General features: G+C 32.9%; 1 protein-coding gene across 3 annotated transcripts in view; it reads right to left on the reverse strand.

The window, feature by feature from the left end:
• The window catches only part of simj (transcriptional repressor p66-beta simjang), a 60,052-nt gene extending 44,140 nt beyond the window's left edge, over positions 1-15,912 (reverse strand). The window contains exon 1 of one of the 3 annotated variants that reach the window (XM_072532874.1): positions 15,105-15,912. In XM_072532874.1, the coding sequence (XP_072388975.1) occupies positions 15,105-15,142 (38 nt within the window). In that variant the 5' untranslated portion in view covers positions 15,143-15,912. Of the gene's footprint in view, positions 1-14,718; positions 14,830-15,104 lie in introns of those variants that run through there. The other 2 variants (XM_072532875.1, XM_072532876.1) reach the window with 2 other exon arrangements.
• Between the last annotated feature and the right edge of the window lie 4,053 nt (positions 15,913-19,965).

Raw genomic sequence — 19,965 nt, forward strand, 5'->3', positions numbered from 1 at the left:
GCTATTTTGCCGGGTGGTAAGACACTCATCACTGTATACCAAATTTCAATAGTCTAGGATTTTTCCTTCAATAGTGATCAATGTAAAGACGGATAGACAAACGGACAACGACAAGATTTTATTAAGGACCTGTCGGGTGCTTAATAATTAATAAACTGGAGAAACTTAACAAACCACTTTATTACACTTAAACTATTACATTAATGGAAATAAAATAAAACTGAGGTTAAGCTGATTATGTTTATACAATAGTTTTAGTTTAAGAAATAAACTAAAGCTTATTTAAATAATTACATAATTATTGTAAACTCGACATCATCATCATCAACCTGTATGCGTCCACTGCTGGACATAGGTCTCCCTCAGTTCTTTCCATCTGTCTCTGTCTTGTGCGGCTTGCATCCACTGATTGATAACACGCTTCAGGTCGTCAGTCCATCTAGTTGGTGGGCGTCCTCTGCTCCGTATTGCTTCTTGTCTTGGTCTCCACTCTAAAATACGTTTTGTCCATCGGTTGTGTGATAATCTGGCGCAATAATATCAGATATTAATGTCTGATATTTGGCGATAACCTGCCCAATTCCATTTTACTCAATTAATGCAATTTTTTCGATGGCGTCTGTTGTTTTTGTTCTACGACATATTTCTTTGTTTGGGATTCGGTTTCACAGAGAGACACCCAAAATCTGGCGCTCCATAGCCTTTTGAGTCACGCGATTCTTATTCACTACCTTTTCTGTGAGTGTTAATGATTCCGCTCCATAAGTGAGTACAGGTAACACACATTGATCAAAGATTTTCCTTTTGAGGCAGATGTGTAGATCCGATTTAAATACATAAAGTACATTCATTTAGCAAATTCCCATCTGTAAATATGAGCACGTGTTGATATTCGCCGTCTCATTCGTCAAGAGGCTATTAAATATAATTTATTACCTTAAGCCAGACAGATTCTCATGTTACAGATCTCAACTTGCCAGCATTTTAAATTCAAATTGTATCGTGTTGATTTTTAAGTTAATATATTGTGTTATATTTATGTTATAGTTATTGTTAAGTTATTTACTGGTCGTGTTATTTTTTAGAGTTTAGTTTAATTGTGATATAATGATTAAATTTCAAGAAATTCTTACACTAACAGTTTCAAAAGTAAATATTTTTAAAAATCATATGATACACATCAGTACGACCCTGTTTGGCTTTCACAAACCCTTTGTGCTTCTATTGACAATTGGGAATTTGTAAAATGAATACGGTTTAGTTTAATTTACCAAACGTTGCCCAGGGTAATCCTATGCGACGTGAGAGCTTACATGCCTGGTTATCTCTGCCCAACCGAATTTCAGGTTCTAAGTACTTATACGATGTAGTCTGCACAATATCCCTTCCATCAACAGCAATATTTCGATTTAGCACCAGAATAAGTCATTATTTGCATCTTCTTCATATTAATCTTTAGTCCGACCTCCAACGAAGCGTGATATAATTTTTCAAACATTATTATTACATCATCCATACGATCGGCTATAAGGACGATGTCATCTGCAAATCTCAAATGACTGCTCGTCTATACCATGCTCGTTCATATGTGCCTTCTTACAAGTAAATTTTAAAAGCGTCGTGAATAGCTTTGGAGAGTCGGTGTCTCCTTGCCGTACTCCTCGCTGTATACAGAATTTATTTGTTTCTTGTTCAGATAGTCTTACGCTAGCTGTGGCATTTTGTATTTGATTGTATTTGATTCTTTTAGTGTAGCGATGGTCTATTCGACATTCTGTCAATGCTTTTAACATTTTCTGATGGCATATGGTATCGAAAGCTTTCTCGTAGTCGACAAATATCAGTGCCAATGGTTTGTTGTATTCTGCAGACTTCTGTATCAGGTTCTTTATCACTAATAAGTGGTCGTTAGTGCTGTATCCCGATCTAAATCCAGTTTGTTCTCTAGGCCCAATCTTTTTTGATAATTTTTGTGAAAAGTTTATATTATATTTGTGAAACCAAACTGATAGGACGGTAGTGTTTTATATCTGTTGTCTCCTTACTTGTGTAATAAAATAATGACTGTATTGTTCCATTTTTGAGTTTTTTCTTGGTAGATGCATTCGGTGAAAAGCTTGGCCAAAGCCTGGATAATTATATTTCCTCCTAGTTTGATCGCTTCGATCACTACTCCGTCATCGCCAAGGATTTGTTACTTTTCATTTCTGAAAGTGTAGTTTTGATTTCGTATGGAGGTATTTCTGGCTTTAATTCTTATCTCTGGTTTGTGATTCTGGGCAGGGGCTGATCTTGTCTTTCGTCGGTGCTCTCATACATTTGGCGATAAAATGATTCGACAACCTCAAGGATTTTGGTTCTACCAGTAGTAATGTTTTCATCTTTGTTTTTTATTTTGTACATATTTTTGTTACCTATGTTGTTCGTATTTCGCCTCAAAACTTTTGTTTTCTTGAATTATTTTAGTTACTTCTCTTGTATTGTTTTTACTTACGTCTTTTCGGATTGACCGGTGGATATCTTTATTTAATTTCTTCATTGTTTTGTAGTTGGAGCCGTATTTTTCCGTCAGCTGTCTTATTTTACCTAATAGCTCTTTGGTATCTTAGTTTAGTTTTTCTTTATGGGTCAGAACAGTCGGGCAGTACTCACTTTCCGTTTCTTTAAGAGCCTTCGTTATGCCATCATTTGCTTGATTTACATATATTTCATCTTGCGAGTTTTGTATATGTCTGGTTAGTGTATCTTCATACAGGTCGTTGTTTTCTGGGGGAATCCATTTCTTTTTTCTGGTTTTTAGGATCATCTTTGTTCTTTCCAATTTTTCATTTAATAGTATCTTAGGTCGGATTAATTTGTGGTCGCTTCCTATTGAAAATTTGTTGAGTACTTCGATGTCTTTGATTATTTCTTTTCTGTTTGTTATATTATAAACTATTTCGTTTTTGACACAGCCATCTGGGTTGTAGACTCGACATATCCTTCTTGATATTGGGTCATTGCATGTCCATCCGTCTGTCTGTCCTTCTAAACGATAACTCTTAAATGGAAATTCGTAGTCTCGAAACTTTATACACACGTTCTGGTTGACACGAAGAAGAACCGTATTGATCTTAGGATCAATATGTCAAAGGTATTAAAGTTACAGATAACTCCGGTTAGAGGAGAACGTAGAGTCTTGAAACTTTGTACGATGTCAAAAAAGCAGTGCTGAAGGCAAAAAATGAGAAACATGGGACAATAAGGGTAAACAAATAGACCAGAACAAAGGCTTTAGCAGAGAAAGCGAAGTTTGGAGAACAATAAAATCCCTAAGAAATAGAAAGGAAAAAGTTCATATCAGCCTAATACCGTTAAAAGATTGGAAAGATTATTATTGACCGAAGATCGTTCACAATTTCTTTCTGAAAATAATGACCAGTCTTTCCAGTCAGACATCTTTATAGAAGAAAACTCAATAACATCAACTGAAGTGAAGAAAATCATTACGGCAATGAAAAATGGACGAGCTTGAAGGCCTGCAAGTCTACTAACTGAACTTTTAAAGTATGGACCGGGCTCGCTACTACAACTACTCGCTTCTGTATTTAATTGCGTTTTAGGAGGCGAAGCACTGCCACCCGAATGGAAAACACCATTCGTATCAAACATTCATAAAAATTTAACAGAAGAAGACTATAGCTGTAACTGTAGAGGTTTAAGTGTAAAAAACTCTGAGAATGTTGGTTACCCGTAACTCCAAGTTACAGGTGAGAACGAGCAAAGTGGTTTCCGTGTGGGAAGGTCTTATATTGACAAACTGTTTTGCCTAAAACCGCTTTTAGAAAAAAGAACATTCAGAAACTTAGAAACACATGTTCGTTTAGAAAATCTTTATTATAACTAACACAGTAAAACAGTCAACAGTCATACAAATGTCAATAAAATTCATTTGTAGATGTGGTAGTTGTAGTAGCGAGTCCGGTCCATACTTTAAAAGTTCAGTTAGGAGACTTGCAGGAGTTGCAGGTCTTCAATCTCGTCAATTTTTCATTACTCTAAAGATTTTTTTCACTTCAGTTGATGTTATTGAGTGTTCTTCTATAAAAGATGTCTGACTGGAAAGACTGGTCATTATCTTAAGAAAGAAATTGTGAACGATCTTCGGTCAATAATAATCCTCCCAATCTTTTAACGGTATTAGACTAAATCATTTTGCAACCTAAATTGTTTTTTAATTGATTTTTTTTAAATCTTGCACAACAAAAACTAGCCATATAGAAGTTTGCCAATTTTTTTACTTATAAAAACGTACTTATCCTATCTAACCCTATAACCTATCTATTCTTCGTTCACAAATTGTTGAGAGCACGAAATATGCCTCAAACTCATAAAACGGTCGTAAATCATAGGCGTTCCTAAGGCGTTTATTCATTAAATAATAATAAATGTTTTAATACTGTTATATATAATATTGATAATATTTTAATACTAATATATTTAGCAAAAAAACAATTAAAACTTTCACGACTAATGTTGGTTATTATGTTATATTAATAAAAATAAGAATACCTTATCTCTTTGGATATTTCAATACTAATCTTCGCGTTTAATCACTTTACTAGAAAACCTGGAATTCATATCCGAAGGTACTATTCGTTCCACGATAATTAAGATGGAATTCCCGAGATTTTTAATAATATAATTATATTCGAAACTTAACTTGAAAGGGTTCAGTGAAAGGGTGAAAGTTATTACGAACGAAAACAATTTTTTTGTTTAGTACGTTTTTGATCGCATGTAATTTACGGCTCGTCGGTGTTTCCGCGTCTACGGCAGTAATTAGCGTCTCGAATATTTCTTTTGCGAATTATATGCAGTGTGTGAGTGATTTTTTATTCCATATACCTACGAACATATGCGTACCTTTCGCTCGTGCTCGTTTTGTTGGATTGTTTGTGATGGCTTCATCATCAAGTTTTACACCGGTACTGTTGCGTACAGTCAGTAAGTCTGTCTATTCACCAAGAGAGAAGACTATTGTCCTGAATGTTCACGATGCTCTGGTTTCTCAGAATCCCACAAACACTGTTCGCAACATAGTCGAAAGTTGTGCCAACATGACTGGCGTAGGAGAGTCAACTTTATATAGGTTCCTATCAGAAAGAAAAAAACACGGTATAGCTAACCCAAACACAAACGAAAACTTAAAGAGAGGGAAAAAACCTATTGAAATTGATGAATTTGCCAAAAATGGTATTCGAAGGAAAATTCATGGATTTTTTTTCAAAAAAGAAATACCAAACCTAAACAAAATTTTACAAGAAGTTAGAGACGACCCGGATTTGCCTCATATCGGACGAACTAAATTATGGCAAGTTTTAAAAGAATTAAATTTCCGGTGGGAGAAATCAGACCGAAAATCACTTTTGATTGACCGGGAGGAGAAGATGATGTTGGAGAAGAAATTATCTAAGATTCATACGAAAATTCCGGGTTGAAGAAAGGCCCATCTTCTACCAAAGATAAAACGTGGGTAAACTCAGGTCATACTCTAAAAAAAATTTGGTCAGATAAAAATATATTAAGCTCCAGGCAAGCCTTTATGGAAGGTTGGTCTACTGGTATCTCCCCACCTTCTGGTAAAAGCAGTAGATTAATAATTTCTCACATTGGCACTGAAAAAGGATTTGTTAAGCATGGTTTGTTGGAATTTCATTCCAAAAGCACAAAAGACTATCACGAGGAGATGACAGCTGATGTTTTCGAAGAGTATTTTGAGCAAATGATTGAACACATACCAACAAATTCAATTATAGTATTAGATAATGCACCTTATCATTCACGACTAGTAGAAAGACTTCTAACGAATGCGTGGAAGAAACAGGATATTCTTGACTGGCTGCGGAATAAGTATCTGCCTTACGAAGATGGAATGGTAAAAGCAGAACTTTTAAAAATTGCCCGGCAACACAAATCTAAGTTCAAAAAATACGTAGTTGACAAAATGGCGGAAAGGCGAAACATCACAGTCTTTAGACTTCCACCCTACCACTGCGAAATAAATCCAATTGAACTCATTTGAGCACAAATGAAAAGTTATGTGGCTAGAAAAAATACGTCATATAAAATACAAGCTGTACGTGAATTGTTATACGAGTCTTTATAACATATTACAAAACAAAACTGGAATAATGCAGTAAGACATGTAATAGAAGAAGAACAAAAAATGTGGGATCTTGATAACATAATTGATGCGACCGTAGAGATTATTAACCCTCAAGACGACTCGGATTCCGAAGTTGATCCTATTTATTTTGAATTTGAATAGTTTTCTAATCGTAATTATATAAGGTAAGTAATAGTAGTTGTAATCGTAAGGTATTAAAGGGGAAAGGCGCAAAATGTCGCCCGTCAAAATGTTCAATGTGTTTTAAATGTATCCATTTTTTTTCAAATCCTGAGAAAACTAAAAAGCATTTTTGAAAAATTTAAAGGCAGAATGAAATATTTTTTAGAATAAATAAAAAGTTTCTTTTGCATGCAATATTTTCAATTAAAAATTATACTATATTTTCTCTTTTATTTTCACCCCTGTTACATAACATATTAAAATAAACATTGTAGAAGTTTTCAGGGACTTTCTGCCCTGAGTAATAATGTAATCTTTCATTCTGCATTTAAATTTTTCAAAAATATTTATTAGTTTTCTCCGGATTCGAAAATAATGGATACATTTAAAACACATTGGAAATTTTGCCAGGCGACATTTGGCGCCTTTTTCCTTAATTAAATAAATGTATCTTTTACAAATGGCAAGAAACTTTTTATTTTTGAATAAAATAAATAAGTTTTATTAAAAAATACAATTTACATAAGTACAATTTAAAAAATATATTTATTTAGTTCAAATAAATGTTTCAATCATATACTCTACGACACTGGTCGTTCATCTCTAACCATTCAAAATACCCCCGTAATAGGATTATAAGGTATTGTATTCCTTCAGATATAAGGTGGGTTAGTCGAAAATGTCTTAAACCGTCAGTTTTAGGTTGGTTTTTACTATTATATCGTATTACCTATCCTCTCTGTATTTCAGTTTTCTAATTAGGGTTAAACTTGTAGTGAGCTATCAACAAATTGTGAACCGACTATAACATACTTCATGAAATTGAACTTGTATTGAAATTGTATATGTTATAAATATCTTGAAAATATGAATTTTTTTAACGAGAAAGAGTTCCGAAAGAAAAAGGTAGTATTTTAAAGATTATCATCATCCTATTGTTTATAACTTCGTCACAAATGCCGGTCAACTTTGACCGGTTATATCTCAGGAACCACTGCTCCTAATTCAACTTTTTTTTCTTTTATAAGAAACGACTTACCGAGTCTTTTCCACTGTCTCCTGAATTTAACTTATGCTAATAGTTACCGAGATATTATATTTGTTTATAATCCGAAAAATTGTTTATAACTTCAAAACATTCCTGAGACCATCCAAATAATCCGATTTCAATTCCATAAAGTATGTTAGTATAGTATAGTAGTAAAGTACATAGGCTAAGTACGTTTTTATAGGGAAAAAATGGCAAACTTCTATACGGCCCATTTTTGTTGTGCAAGATTTTAAAAAAATTCTTTTTTTTTTTAATTTAGATTGCAAAATTATTATGCAAAATCTGTTTAATCAATCTTAATTTGTAGCAGTGTTTTAGTAAGTATATTATAAAGATTTTCTAAACGAATTATAAAGGTCCTAAGTGTTTTCTAAGTGGTTGAAAAACATTGAATAAGAAAAGGCTTGTTTCCCCCTCTTTTTTGTATTTATTGTAATTTTGCAGCAACAGTAATAAAACAATTAAAACCAACCGCACCTTATAGAAAATTTATTGTCGCTATTTTATGTCATTATGACTTTTTGCTTATGACTTTTAAAGTTATAAACAACGGAAGTAGAAAAATCGATATTTTTAGTAACTTTTAAATATTTTAATTTTTTTATTAATGTTCCCGAGCTATTTGAGAGGGAGTTTACCTATACTTAGTAGTTTACCATACAAAAGGAATATTTTTGTTTATAGATAACATGTCTGTCATAACTATTGTATATTGTAAAAAATAGAGTTCATAAAATAATTCCCTTGTCACATTCCTTTTTTGTCAACCAAAAATTAGAAGGATTTGTATCATAAAGTGAAGAAAATCTTATGTGACAAGTATATTCTTTGAGACTGAAAATTAGATTAGTAAGATAATTATTAAGTATGTGTAATCTTTTATATGGTGAGAAAGGTTGGATTTTAATGCGTACACTTCTAAAAAAACTTAAAGCCTTTGAAATCTGGGTATATCTGAGAATTCTATGAATAAATTGGGTAGATAGCATCTGAAATTGAAGCCTTGTAGGTTGTGTCTGGTATATGTGCATACCACAATTTGTTTCAGTCCAACACTATTGTGAATGCAACTAGTAATATTCTCAACTTGTGCTGGTTGATGACGCTGATGTAACTGTCTCCAAGGGAGATGGGGCTCTTTTGAGGTGCCCCAATGATAGTGGTTTGGTTAGTGATGGTTTATATAGGGACTTTAAGTTGGCTGATTATGTGAAAATAACTGATTTTTTGTCACAGTTCTGATGGGATAATTTATTTTTAGTAAAACCACTAAATCAAATTGTAAATAGTTTTATATAGTTTACTTAGGTATAAAATTATTTATCCCCCTAAAATGTATTCAAAACATAGATTCTCTTCTTGGTTCTCTTCAGAGTTGAAGGACCTGATAGTAGAGAAAAGAAGGCTCACAAAAAATATCTTTTATCTAAATCACTTCTGGATTATCTGACACTTTTTCTTAGCTGAGGTCCAACTGTAAATTGTTAAAAGCTGAAAGCTACAGAAATCATATTTATTTAACAGAATTATCACTAGGAAATAATTTGAAGGGATCTGGTCATTTGTGAATGAATTCAAGGAGAAATAAGCTCTCCTTGCCCGCTGTGTTGAGGTATAGTGGTGTTGAATCCAGTCACAGACCAGATATTGTAAATCTTTTTATAGAATATTTTTCTACAATCTATTCCACTCAAATATGTATCATACCCAGTGACTCACCTTCACTTGGTCTTACTAACTTGACTAGTTTCAACATAACTATATCTGATATTTATTTAAAATTATCAGAACTGGATGCAAATAAGGGTCCTGGTCCTGATCGATTGCCTCCCAGCTTTCTCAAGAATTGTTGTTATATATTATCCAGACACATTTTTAATCTATCCTTAAATAAAGCTGAATTTCCAGAATGCTGGAAAAATAGTTTTTTAACACCTATTTTTAAAGACGGAGATAAGTCATTGGTGAATAATTACAGGACCATTAGTGTAAGTAGTGCAATACCAAAATTATTTAAATGTTTTGTATGTGACTATCTTAAAGCTTCACTTGAAAAACAGCTAGTAGACCAACAATTTGTATTTGGGAATCTAGCAGATCAACCAAATGTAATATACTAATGTTTGTGTTTGTGGACTTCCTCATGAAGGCTTTGGAGAGCAGCTGTAGGGTACATGCACTATATACTGATTTCTCCAAGGCATTTGATCGGGTCAACCACAATATTTTAATATTTACACTTAAAAAAAAAATGATTAAAGCTAATTCGGAATTCCCATAGGGTTCTCATTTGGGGCCCCTGTTATTTAACATATTCATCAATAGTATACACCATTGCTTCCATCACAGTTCACTTCTTCTTTTTATAGACAATCTAAAGTTCTACACAATTATTAATAATACAGAAGATTGTGTTAATCTTCAACACAATCTTGATCAGTTAAGTGAGTGTTGAATCTCGTGGCCCTGCATGCATCCAAGTGTCGTGCTGTTTCTTTTGTATGATCGAGAGACCCAATGGAATATAATTATAATATGTACAGAACATTCTTGTTGACTGGATTACTGAACTTCATGATCTGCAAATTAATTTAGACTCTTAAACTTTTATTTGAATCGCATTTTATGTCAATCATCTTTAAGTCTTTACAAATGATTGGCCTTATAAAAAGATGCACTAGAGACTTTTAGAATATTGAAGCGATTAAATTACTATATTGTTCTTTAGTTAGACCTCATCTAGAATATTGTTCTTGTGTATGGTCACGATCTTATAATATTAACATATCAAAAATTGAGACACTTTAACACAAGTTCTTGAAATATGTAGCATATAAACAGGGTATACCTTTTGAATTAAATCAAGTAAATTATGATCAAATTAAAGCCCAACTTGGTATTCACTCATTTTATGACTGACAATTAATAATTAAAGATGAAAAGATGCTTTATGGCATAATTAATTCTACAGTCTTGTGTCCTGAGCTATTTGAGCCAGTTGATCTACATGTACTTCTCTGTAAAAAGAGATTAGACAAAATATTATTCCGAATCCATTTCTGGTCTCAGGCATGTGTTTATTTGATTGGCTGTGGAATAGGTAGTCATCATTTTGATATGTAAAACTAAATTATGTGATTAATGTCAAATGTAGGTACATCGAAAATGTATTAGATAGGTGTACATTGAAAATTTATAGTATATTGGAATATAACTATTGTAACCATTGGTAATCTTATTGGGCAGGAGCCTGTTGAAAATAAATAAATAAATAAATAAATAGTGTTGGAAACTGTGTAGGCAAATACAAATAGCAGAACTTAATGCCTAAAACTATTAATAAAATTAAAAGAATTTAGTATGAAATGTAGTTCTCTGTTTAACAACTGACTCATAAACATATTTTAATGGCTAAAAAATTATAATAATTAAAGACAATGATAAGAGCAAAAGAACCATTATGTTTTGTTATAATGACCAAAGATAACATATTAATTATGTTACCTTTTAGTATTTAGGTATTTGTTTAGTCTATAATTAAAAGATGACTCATATTTTACATAAATTTCAAACAATGAGTGAAAATAATGCACCTTGGTCTAAACAGATCAGGTAAAGATTCAAATTTAATCTTATGAGTAAAAATGGGACATGAATTAAAAATCAAATGAAAGTATTGTACTAAAAATATCTGCATTCAAAGTGATTTGTACAGTCTTTGTTTTATTGTATACAAGTAATGGAACAAAGAACACAACCTGTAAATAACTCAGAAACACAGAGCCATTCATTACTAACTATTCAAGTTGGATCAATAAGAGATGGAATTAAACCTAACCTGTCGAAGGCTTTGGAAAAATCAATGTAAACAGAGTGTACTCCTTCACCAATTTCCAAGGCTTCTACCAGAAAGTCAACAGTAGTGAATAAGATTCAGCACAGTGCTATAACTCCTAACTGTTGTTCAACAATAAGGCAACTCAGGAAGATAATTATACAATCAGTTATTAAGTATATTACTGAATACTTTTGGTGTATCATTAATTATACTAACTGGCCCATAATTTTTTATTTCAAAAACAATCATATTTTATAGAATAAAGTGTAATTAAAAAAAAATTAAATATTAACACTTTTGCTGTGAAACTTTATTTGAGAACACTCTCCTATAAGGAATAAATTTTTGATAGCATATGCATTACGCAGATAATCCCAAATGGCGCCATTCACACAGACTGAGAAATAAGATGCCATATGGCAGCTTCCACAGCAAAAGATTAAAGGGAATAAAGAAGGCACCTACATCTAAGTAGAAAAGAAAACATTTTAAAATACAGAAGTAGTATAAGGTGGTAACCTTGACATATCTATACTGGTGATAAAAATATCTCTACCATTGTTTCTTACCAATAAATTGCATTGCTTTATTATATTATTTATGGGATAGAAGTCTACATGGCTAGTCCAAAACAGCCCTCTAAAATGGAGCCTCAGGTAAACCTTAGTTGCCAAAAAATTGATATGGTTAATAAATGGTCCATCTTCTTTTTAAGCCATTTACAATAAAATATACAGAGCCACCGGCATTTTCTGTCACTTCCAATGATACAAACTTAAAACTCTCAAGTATACTTAAGATGGATAAGAATTATATTCTCTGACATATAATTGCCTTAAAAATATTTTGTATACTTTCCCAACCATCATATTTACTTCTGCCTGTAGCGATCAAGTTAAAGAAGCATACTTAACTATGAGATTTGAACTCTTAAAATGGTTTGTATAAAAATTCTTTATTCTTAAGATTGAAGTAGGAAAATTATGTTTAATGAACTACAATTTTCTTTTTTCAACAGCCATTACTAACTTATTTCTTACTCAACATACTTATTATTCTGATAAATGGAGAATGCAAATGTCTCTTACTACCTTTTCCATGTGGTTATTTGCTGTGAAGAAATTTATTTCTCTGAAGAAATCTTTAGGGAGGCTTTGGATGACAGACAAGAGTGAGTAAGACTAGGTGGAGAAGTAAGCAACAATATTAGATACGCTGACGATACAGCCATTCTTGCAGAAAATTTACAAGATCTCCAAACATTACTAAATCTAGTCAGTGAAGCAAGTTATCGGAGAGGCCTTAAAATCAACATTTCAAAGACAAAGTGGATGGCAGTTGGAAAGGTCAATATAGATCAAGGTCTGATTTCTCTTAATGGAGATCAAAAGGGTAAATCATTTCAAATACCTTGGCAGCTGGTTAAATGTAAATTTTGACTCTGATGAAGAGATAATAACCAGGATCGAAATATCACGTAAGGCTTTTATAACCTGGAAACCAGTTTTATGCAATAGAAACCTGTCGATGAATATTCGTAAGAAGGTCCTGAAATGTTATGTGTGGTCCATCCTATTGTATGGTTGTGAGACATAGACGTTAAAAACCACAATGCTAAACAAGTTAGAATCATTCGAATTGTGGTGCTATAGACGAATCCTAAGGATATCGTGGGTTTCGCACACTTCCAATGAAGATGTTCTTCAAATGATCAATTCAGAACGTCTGCTCATAAACACCATAAAGAGGAGAAAAACAGAATACTTCAGCCATATAATTAGAAGACCTAAATACCATCTACTTCGCCTTATAATACAAGGAAAAGTGGAAGGAAAGAGATGGATTGGTCGAAAGAAACTTTCATGGCTGCGTAATATTAGACAATGGTGTGGTTCCACAGTAGAAGAATTATTTCGCGCAGCAGCTGACAGAGAAAGGTTTCAGGAAATTGTAAACATGATGAAGGCCAATGTCTGAATACGGACACGGCACCCAAAGAAGAAGGTTTGCTGTGATGATTCCATACTACTACCAGTAAACTTATAGAAGGGTGTACAGAAGGACTTGACAGACATACTATATACTTATCTCCTAAAGGAACAATATACCAAGTTTCAAGACTATGTGCTATCTATCAGGAGTTATCTATAATTTTTGTGATCTTTGGCCTATTAATGCTAAGTTCAATAAGGGTCTTGTCTTGGACTAAGAGGAATCTTTGTACCAAATTTCGAGACTCCAGGACTTTTATTTCAAGAATTATAACACAGACATATAGACAATTTCAAGAAGTCCTTCTTTTTTGGAAGCTAAGTATTTGTTGTTATAACATACTGCAGTCAATTGGCTTATAGTACATCTTCCATTTGTGTAACCTAGCTCAGGTTTTAGTGTTAAAGACTACTTATGTAGCAGGGACCAATGGCTTTACTTGCCCCTAAAGCACAATGGCAGCTCAATTAAATTAGAAATTGAAAAAATACATTGAACCCAGGCTGCCTGGCCAATACCTAGTCATTGAGCTATGACTGCCACTCTGTCTAATACTTAATAAACAACATTTTACACATCTTATAAGCCCTACTTTTAATCCTACTTCAGTCTTCCTACTTAGGTCTTTTACTGCATAATGCTTGCTTAATTTTCATCAATATATTTCAGACTTCCTTAATTTCTATATTTAGAACCATTAATATATTTTTTAAACTATCGAAGTAGATGCACTGGCTTAGCTGTTTACTTTGTTGCTTATATTTTGTACAAATGTCATATCTTCTGGACCAAAATAGGAGCATAAAACAGCACATGGAGAAATATATAACATACAAAGACAATAGATTTCAGGTAGCAATTGGCAAACAAAGCCGTGAATGAATACCCATTTGTTCCCAAGTGAAGTATCAAAATAATCAATGTTGACACTAGATGAACTAGTAAGATTTAATGACTTGGATCAGATGCTATACTAGATGTAAAAAAAATTCTGATTTGCACACACACAGCAATCAGAAAAATAGGGTTCCAAAAAATGAGTACAGCATATCAGAAAAATACAAAATAAATGTTTGATTACATAAATTCAGACATGATCACCCAAAAATAACAAAATAAATTGTGGAAACAAGAAAATCAATGTGATGTGTTGGATATAAAAACCTGTAGATAAATCCAACAGCATTATTTGGAGGGAATATTTGCTTGGATATTAGTTTTGTTCAATTGATAATTGATGAAAGTTATTTATGTCTATACAATATATTTAGGCCAACTATTGGAAATTGTATAACAATGTTTTGATTAGCACATAAATAAAAGCCTTGACATACTGATAATGTGTTTAACTTTAAAAAAGTGTAAAAATATCAGTCACAATTAAAAAGGCAAGTAGAAAAGGTAAGTTAAACTATGAATATCCTAAAACATTTAGTTTTAAAGTTATATGTCTGTAGATGTCTTTCATAAGTTTAATAATCAGAAAATAGTTGAATAGGTATATACCTTTAATAACTTGCTGGCGGCAATCCTCTTCCTGGGATGTTAATTTAGACAATATCACAAAATGTAAACAAATGTCACATAACCCCTTCTACTAATCTCTTTGTGTGTCTGTCTTTTATTAGTGTCTATAGACTTAGACACAAATATGTCAATCAAAAAGAAACAAAAATATAAATCCAGTTTCACTTATTTTCCTTTGCTTGATATAAACAAACTTATTACTATGTTTAATTACTTGTGAAGAGTCTTGTTGAAAACTATTTACTTACAATTCCTTAAAATAAATTGTGCTATGCTTCGTTCCAGTTATACATCAATAATAGAGATAAACAACAAAGTTAGTTTATAATTTATATTACATTTCTTATTTCCTAAAAAATACCCACCTAATACTCAAATCTACAACAGTTTCATCGACATCCATGTTTCCAATAAAAGTCTAAAAAGGAACTATCACCTTTTGCACGAATTATTCAAATTATTTTTATAAAAATAGAGTCCACGCATCTGAAATCACAGTATTTATGTAGATTAGCAGTCAATCAAACGAAAAAATAATTATATGAATGCTAGGCTATTCAGTCAAATTCATGCCCCCTACTACTGTTGCTAATTATTATTATCAAAAGATGTTGATAATCGGCATGTACGATAACCCCATTCCCAAAAGAAACCTTTATGAAATACAGTAGGTAGGTTCCAAGTCATCGAGTTTTTCTTCAATTATTAACGTGATATAATCCACTATTTTAATTGTTTACAATTTGCTTTACACTGAAAAGTCACACATCAAAACAAATTTAACCACAATTTAAATCAGAAAAAGCCGCTTCCAACGACACCAAACATGGTACATTTATGAAGTGATGGTTGAACGCACCTTAGGTCAATTAGTGCACCGAAATTGTAATCTAAACTCGCGTTGACAAATCGATTATCTTCCTGCATGTATATACACTTTTCTGAATAAAAAATCATCTTTCTACCTGTTACGAAAATATAAAAACTTTTCCCAAAATCTGCATTAGAATCGATGTCACATTATGGTAGGGTCATTATCAAAGAAATTTGAAAAATATTATTTTTATCAAAACACGAAAAATTGAAAAGCGCGATAGACACCAATTCACCCCGGGCCAAAATTAACAGACAACTGATTCGTTTCAATATGGCGTGGCCTTGTGTTGAGCTTATACACTAACGCAAGACTCACCGACAATTATAATCCCTTTTCTCTTTCTTTTATTACAATATTCGATGAACGACGTCCGTCGATGCTTTTTACGTTTTGCATTTATTCATTTGGCACACGATACAATCAACCGCAGCTACCATGTTATCTCTTTCACTCGAACGAGTTCAAAACTGTATCTTTCATCTTTAGACGGCGTTGTTTGCATTTGTAAACTTCTAAGCCAATCAAAAACAAAACTCTTTAGACGTATCTATCTCACTTCCACTTTCTATTGCGCTATTTACTAATGCGTTCGTCTGGCCGTGTACCCTATGATTAAAAAAATAAAAGATGTTTTACAGGTGAATTTTTGTTTAGTACAATATTCGGAAAGAATGATTATCTTATGTAATTAGTTGATCAAGGTCATAGTAGGATATAAAAATATTTCTGGTCATAAAAAATAGATGCATGTGCGACCTTTTGATATACGGCTACGGCTGTCAGAGTGGGCCAGGCCAGGTGTTTTGTCAATTCCTTGGTTATTTCATATTTTTAAACTTCCAATATTATTGTATCCATACTCTTTTAAAAACTACCTTCATCCTGAGTTCTGATGTAGATACAATATAAATTTAGAAAATACAAGGAAGAACTATAAAAAAGCTATCAACAAGTGATGTACATAATATGTATGTCTATTTACAAAAATCAGATGATTATAGAATATCTAATTTACTTTTCAGTCATCGACATATTGTTAATAATCCTTTTTTTTAATAATCAAATTTTAGAAACCAAACAAATTACCAGAGCCCATCCTTCTAAACTTATAGCATTAACTTTAGTTTTGAGTTTTAGCAACAAATGTGGGGCATTTAAAATATGCTTAAAAACGCTAGATTTAAACTTTCACATAGCAAACGATCTAAAACGTTTAAAACTTTTTTTTTTTCAATTACATTAGTACGTTTTTCAAAAGAACCAAATGTTATAAATTTTAATGCTATAAACAACACCCAAATCCGTCTTCTTGGAGGCATTTTCCGTGATTTTCAAAGTTAAAATTTCATGTCATAGGCTTTAAAGATTGATCTCTAGAAATGAAAATATTTTTTTCTGCGGCGTTCAGATTCTTGGTAAATCGATTTTTTTGCATTATAACCCCCCTACCAGGGAGTTTTTAGGGGAAAGCTCGAGGGTAAAAGTGATAAATATTTTTGCATCTTTTTTGGGATCATAAAATTAATATTCTCTGAAAAATTCAGCTTGTTCGTATGATTTTTAGGGGTCAACTCTCTGACGACTGGACTGGACTATTACTAAAGCTTAAAATCGAAATTTCGTGTTATAAGTTTTGACGATTGGGCTCTAGCAACGGAAATTCCATTCCAGTAAATCTGTACTTGCTTAAGTCTGAATGATACATTTATTCAGTGAGTAATGTTCTCTTTTCAGGCTCTTTTCTAGGACTAATATTTTCATTTATTCCCGTTTGGACTTCTTAGCATTGACTTCGTTAAAACGTTTAGCTTTTGTGTAGGTAAAGGTGGTACACAGTGAGAAAAAAAAAATGAATTATTGGCGATATTATTTTTTTAATCATCGATAAGAACTGACAGCTTCAGCCAATATGATTTTTGGTATTTTATGTATCACTTCCACAAATATAAAGGCCTGTAGTTTTAATTCAAAAAGGTTATGTAACTTTAAAAACCACCTTGCACATGTCTCAGTGTGTACCACCTCCGGTACACATTGAGATATGTTACTAGTACACAGTGAGACACATGATATATTCCATAGTTGGATAATAAAAATAAAAAAATAGTCAATATAATTTCGTAAAATACTTATATAGGGGAAGTGCGGGTATTGCCGCCCACTTAAGCAATTGGTTGAATTAAACAAAAACTATAGGTCTTGAAACAGAATTTCAACTGTCAAAATACAGTCATGTTATCGACTTCTAATTATTTAAGCCTGAAAGTGTTGATTTATTTTATTTTGCGGAGTATTACATTTATATTCACAAACCTACACTCAGGCGGAATTATCCGACCATGCGGGTAATTGCGCCCTGTGATGGTATAATACCGCCCAGGGTTACATTATATGAAAATCAAACACAAAATAATTATTTGCTCACAAACAACATCTATATATTTATTATGTAAAAAAAACATATTCAAAGAACTACTTAATTAAAAAAAAACGAATATAAAAACATTTAAAACTACACTCTATTTGCAATAATCGCATACAAAAGTTTTGTGATTATCGTAACCACTGCATTCCTTATGCGCCCATTTATGGCAAACTCCGCATCTGTACCACATTTCAGATTTTCCATATTCACCACAATACATGCATTCTTCTTCTATGTCGCTGTTGGGATCATCGGAACTATGATCGTTGCAAATTTCCATTTCATCGTGGGATGAAGCACTTGAAGAACTATCGTCAAACTTGACTTTCTTCGTGGCGCGTTTTACCTTTTTGCTGACGTTTTTGACAGGAAGTTTTTGCTTTCCTTTCTTCTGTAATTTTCTATTCTCTTTCTGCTCCAGTTCTTTTTTTTCTGGAGTTGCCGTCAAAATCTTTGAAATGCCTAATTTTCTACCCCTCTTTTTTAATTTATTTTCATTCACTACGCACAACGGTGTCATTTGTTCAATAGATATATCTCCTTGTCTCTCGTTTATAAGCTCCGATTTTGATGATGAAGGAGCGACATCTGCCTGAGCTTCGATGACTTTTGATGTACTTGGAATAACATCAGGTTCATTTATTTCCAAGACTGCATCTTTTGAAGGTACTCGATTTGGTTTGGAGGTATAGGGAGTAATATTAGCTTCAGGAAGTTGTAGTTCGACAGCGGGAATGTTAGAAAGGGTGGAAGGCAAAAAATCTTCATCCGTGAAAATATTCGGTCTATATGGAACAATACCACTTATTTCAAAGCCTTTTTGAGCTTTTTCCATGGTGGCTACATGAACGAATGCTCGATTGAAAATTTCCGATATATCAAATGGTATTATTTTTTGGTGAACATTTCGTCTCATATAGAGAGAACATTCACTTGAATAGGCAGATTTTAGCGGCCCAAAGAATGTCAGATCTAGTGGCTGTAGCTTATGTGACGTGTGGGGCGGAAACGATAACAAAATGATCCCATTTTCACGGCAAAATTTATATGCAGATAAAGAACAATGACTGCTGTGATTATCAAGCAACAGCAATGCTGGGTTGTCCTTAGAAGTAGATGCGTGTTTATTAAAATGCTTAAGCCAAATCAAGAATAAATCTTCATTCATCCAGCCTTTGGCCGAGCATTCATATATGGCACCTACCGGTCCATTGCGTTTGAGCTGATCTGACATTCGGATTCTAGGATAAATAAACATCGGTGGTATATATATCCCTGATGCACTTACTGAGCAGCACACAGTTATATTTCGACCTCTCTCCCAACTTACAGCTTTTCCCAGTTGTTTGACACCTTTTGGGGCTATAATTTTGGATGGCACCTGCACCGTGGTAATACCTGTCTCGTCGACATTAAATATACGGCAGGCTTGAAAGTTATATTTTGTTAGGACTATATTTAAATTTTTGAAAAAAAGGCCTACACTTTCAGCATTAAAACCCGAAATTCTCCCTAAACTGGTTGCCTCGGGTTTCCTCAAACTAAGATTTGGATGCCGTTTTAAGAAAGCTTGAAGCCAGTCTTTACCGGCCATTTTTTTGTCATCGTTAAAGCAGTTTTTAATATTATTTTTAACCGCAAACTCGTAGACGATTCTTCGTAAATCAGTGGCCGTTAGACCATAGAACATCTTCGCCAGATAGATGCAGCGATCAGCCACTTGCTGTTCTTGTTCACTGGAAAATATAGGATTACGACCTAGTTGTGCTGCACAAGCATTGTTGGCATTTAGTCTATCTTTTAATGTAGAATATGGGATACCTGAAAAAAAACATTAGAAAATGGATTAAAAAATAGAAATCCTATATTACCAAACTCTCTTGCACTTTGCCTTTTTCCCTTTCCGTTTCTAACTGCATTTATA

The sequence above is a fragment of the Diabrotica undecimpunctata genome, chromosome 5 (genome assembly GCF_040954645.1).
Source record: "Diabrotica undecimpunctata isolate CICGRU chromosome 5, icDiaUnde3, whole genome shotgun sequence".
Classification (NCBI taxonomy): domain Eukaryota; kingdom Metazoa; phylum Arthropoda; class Insecta; order Coleoptera; family Chrysomelidae; genus Diabrotica; species Diabrotica undecimpunctata.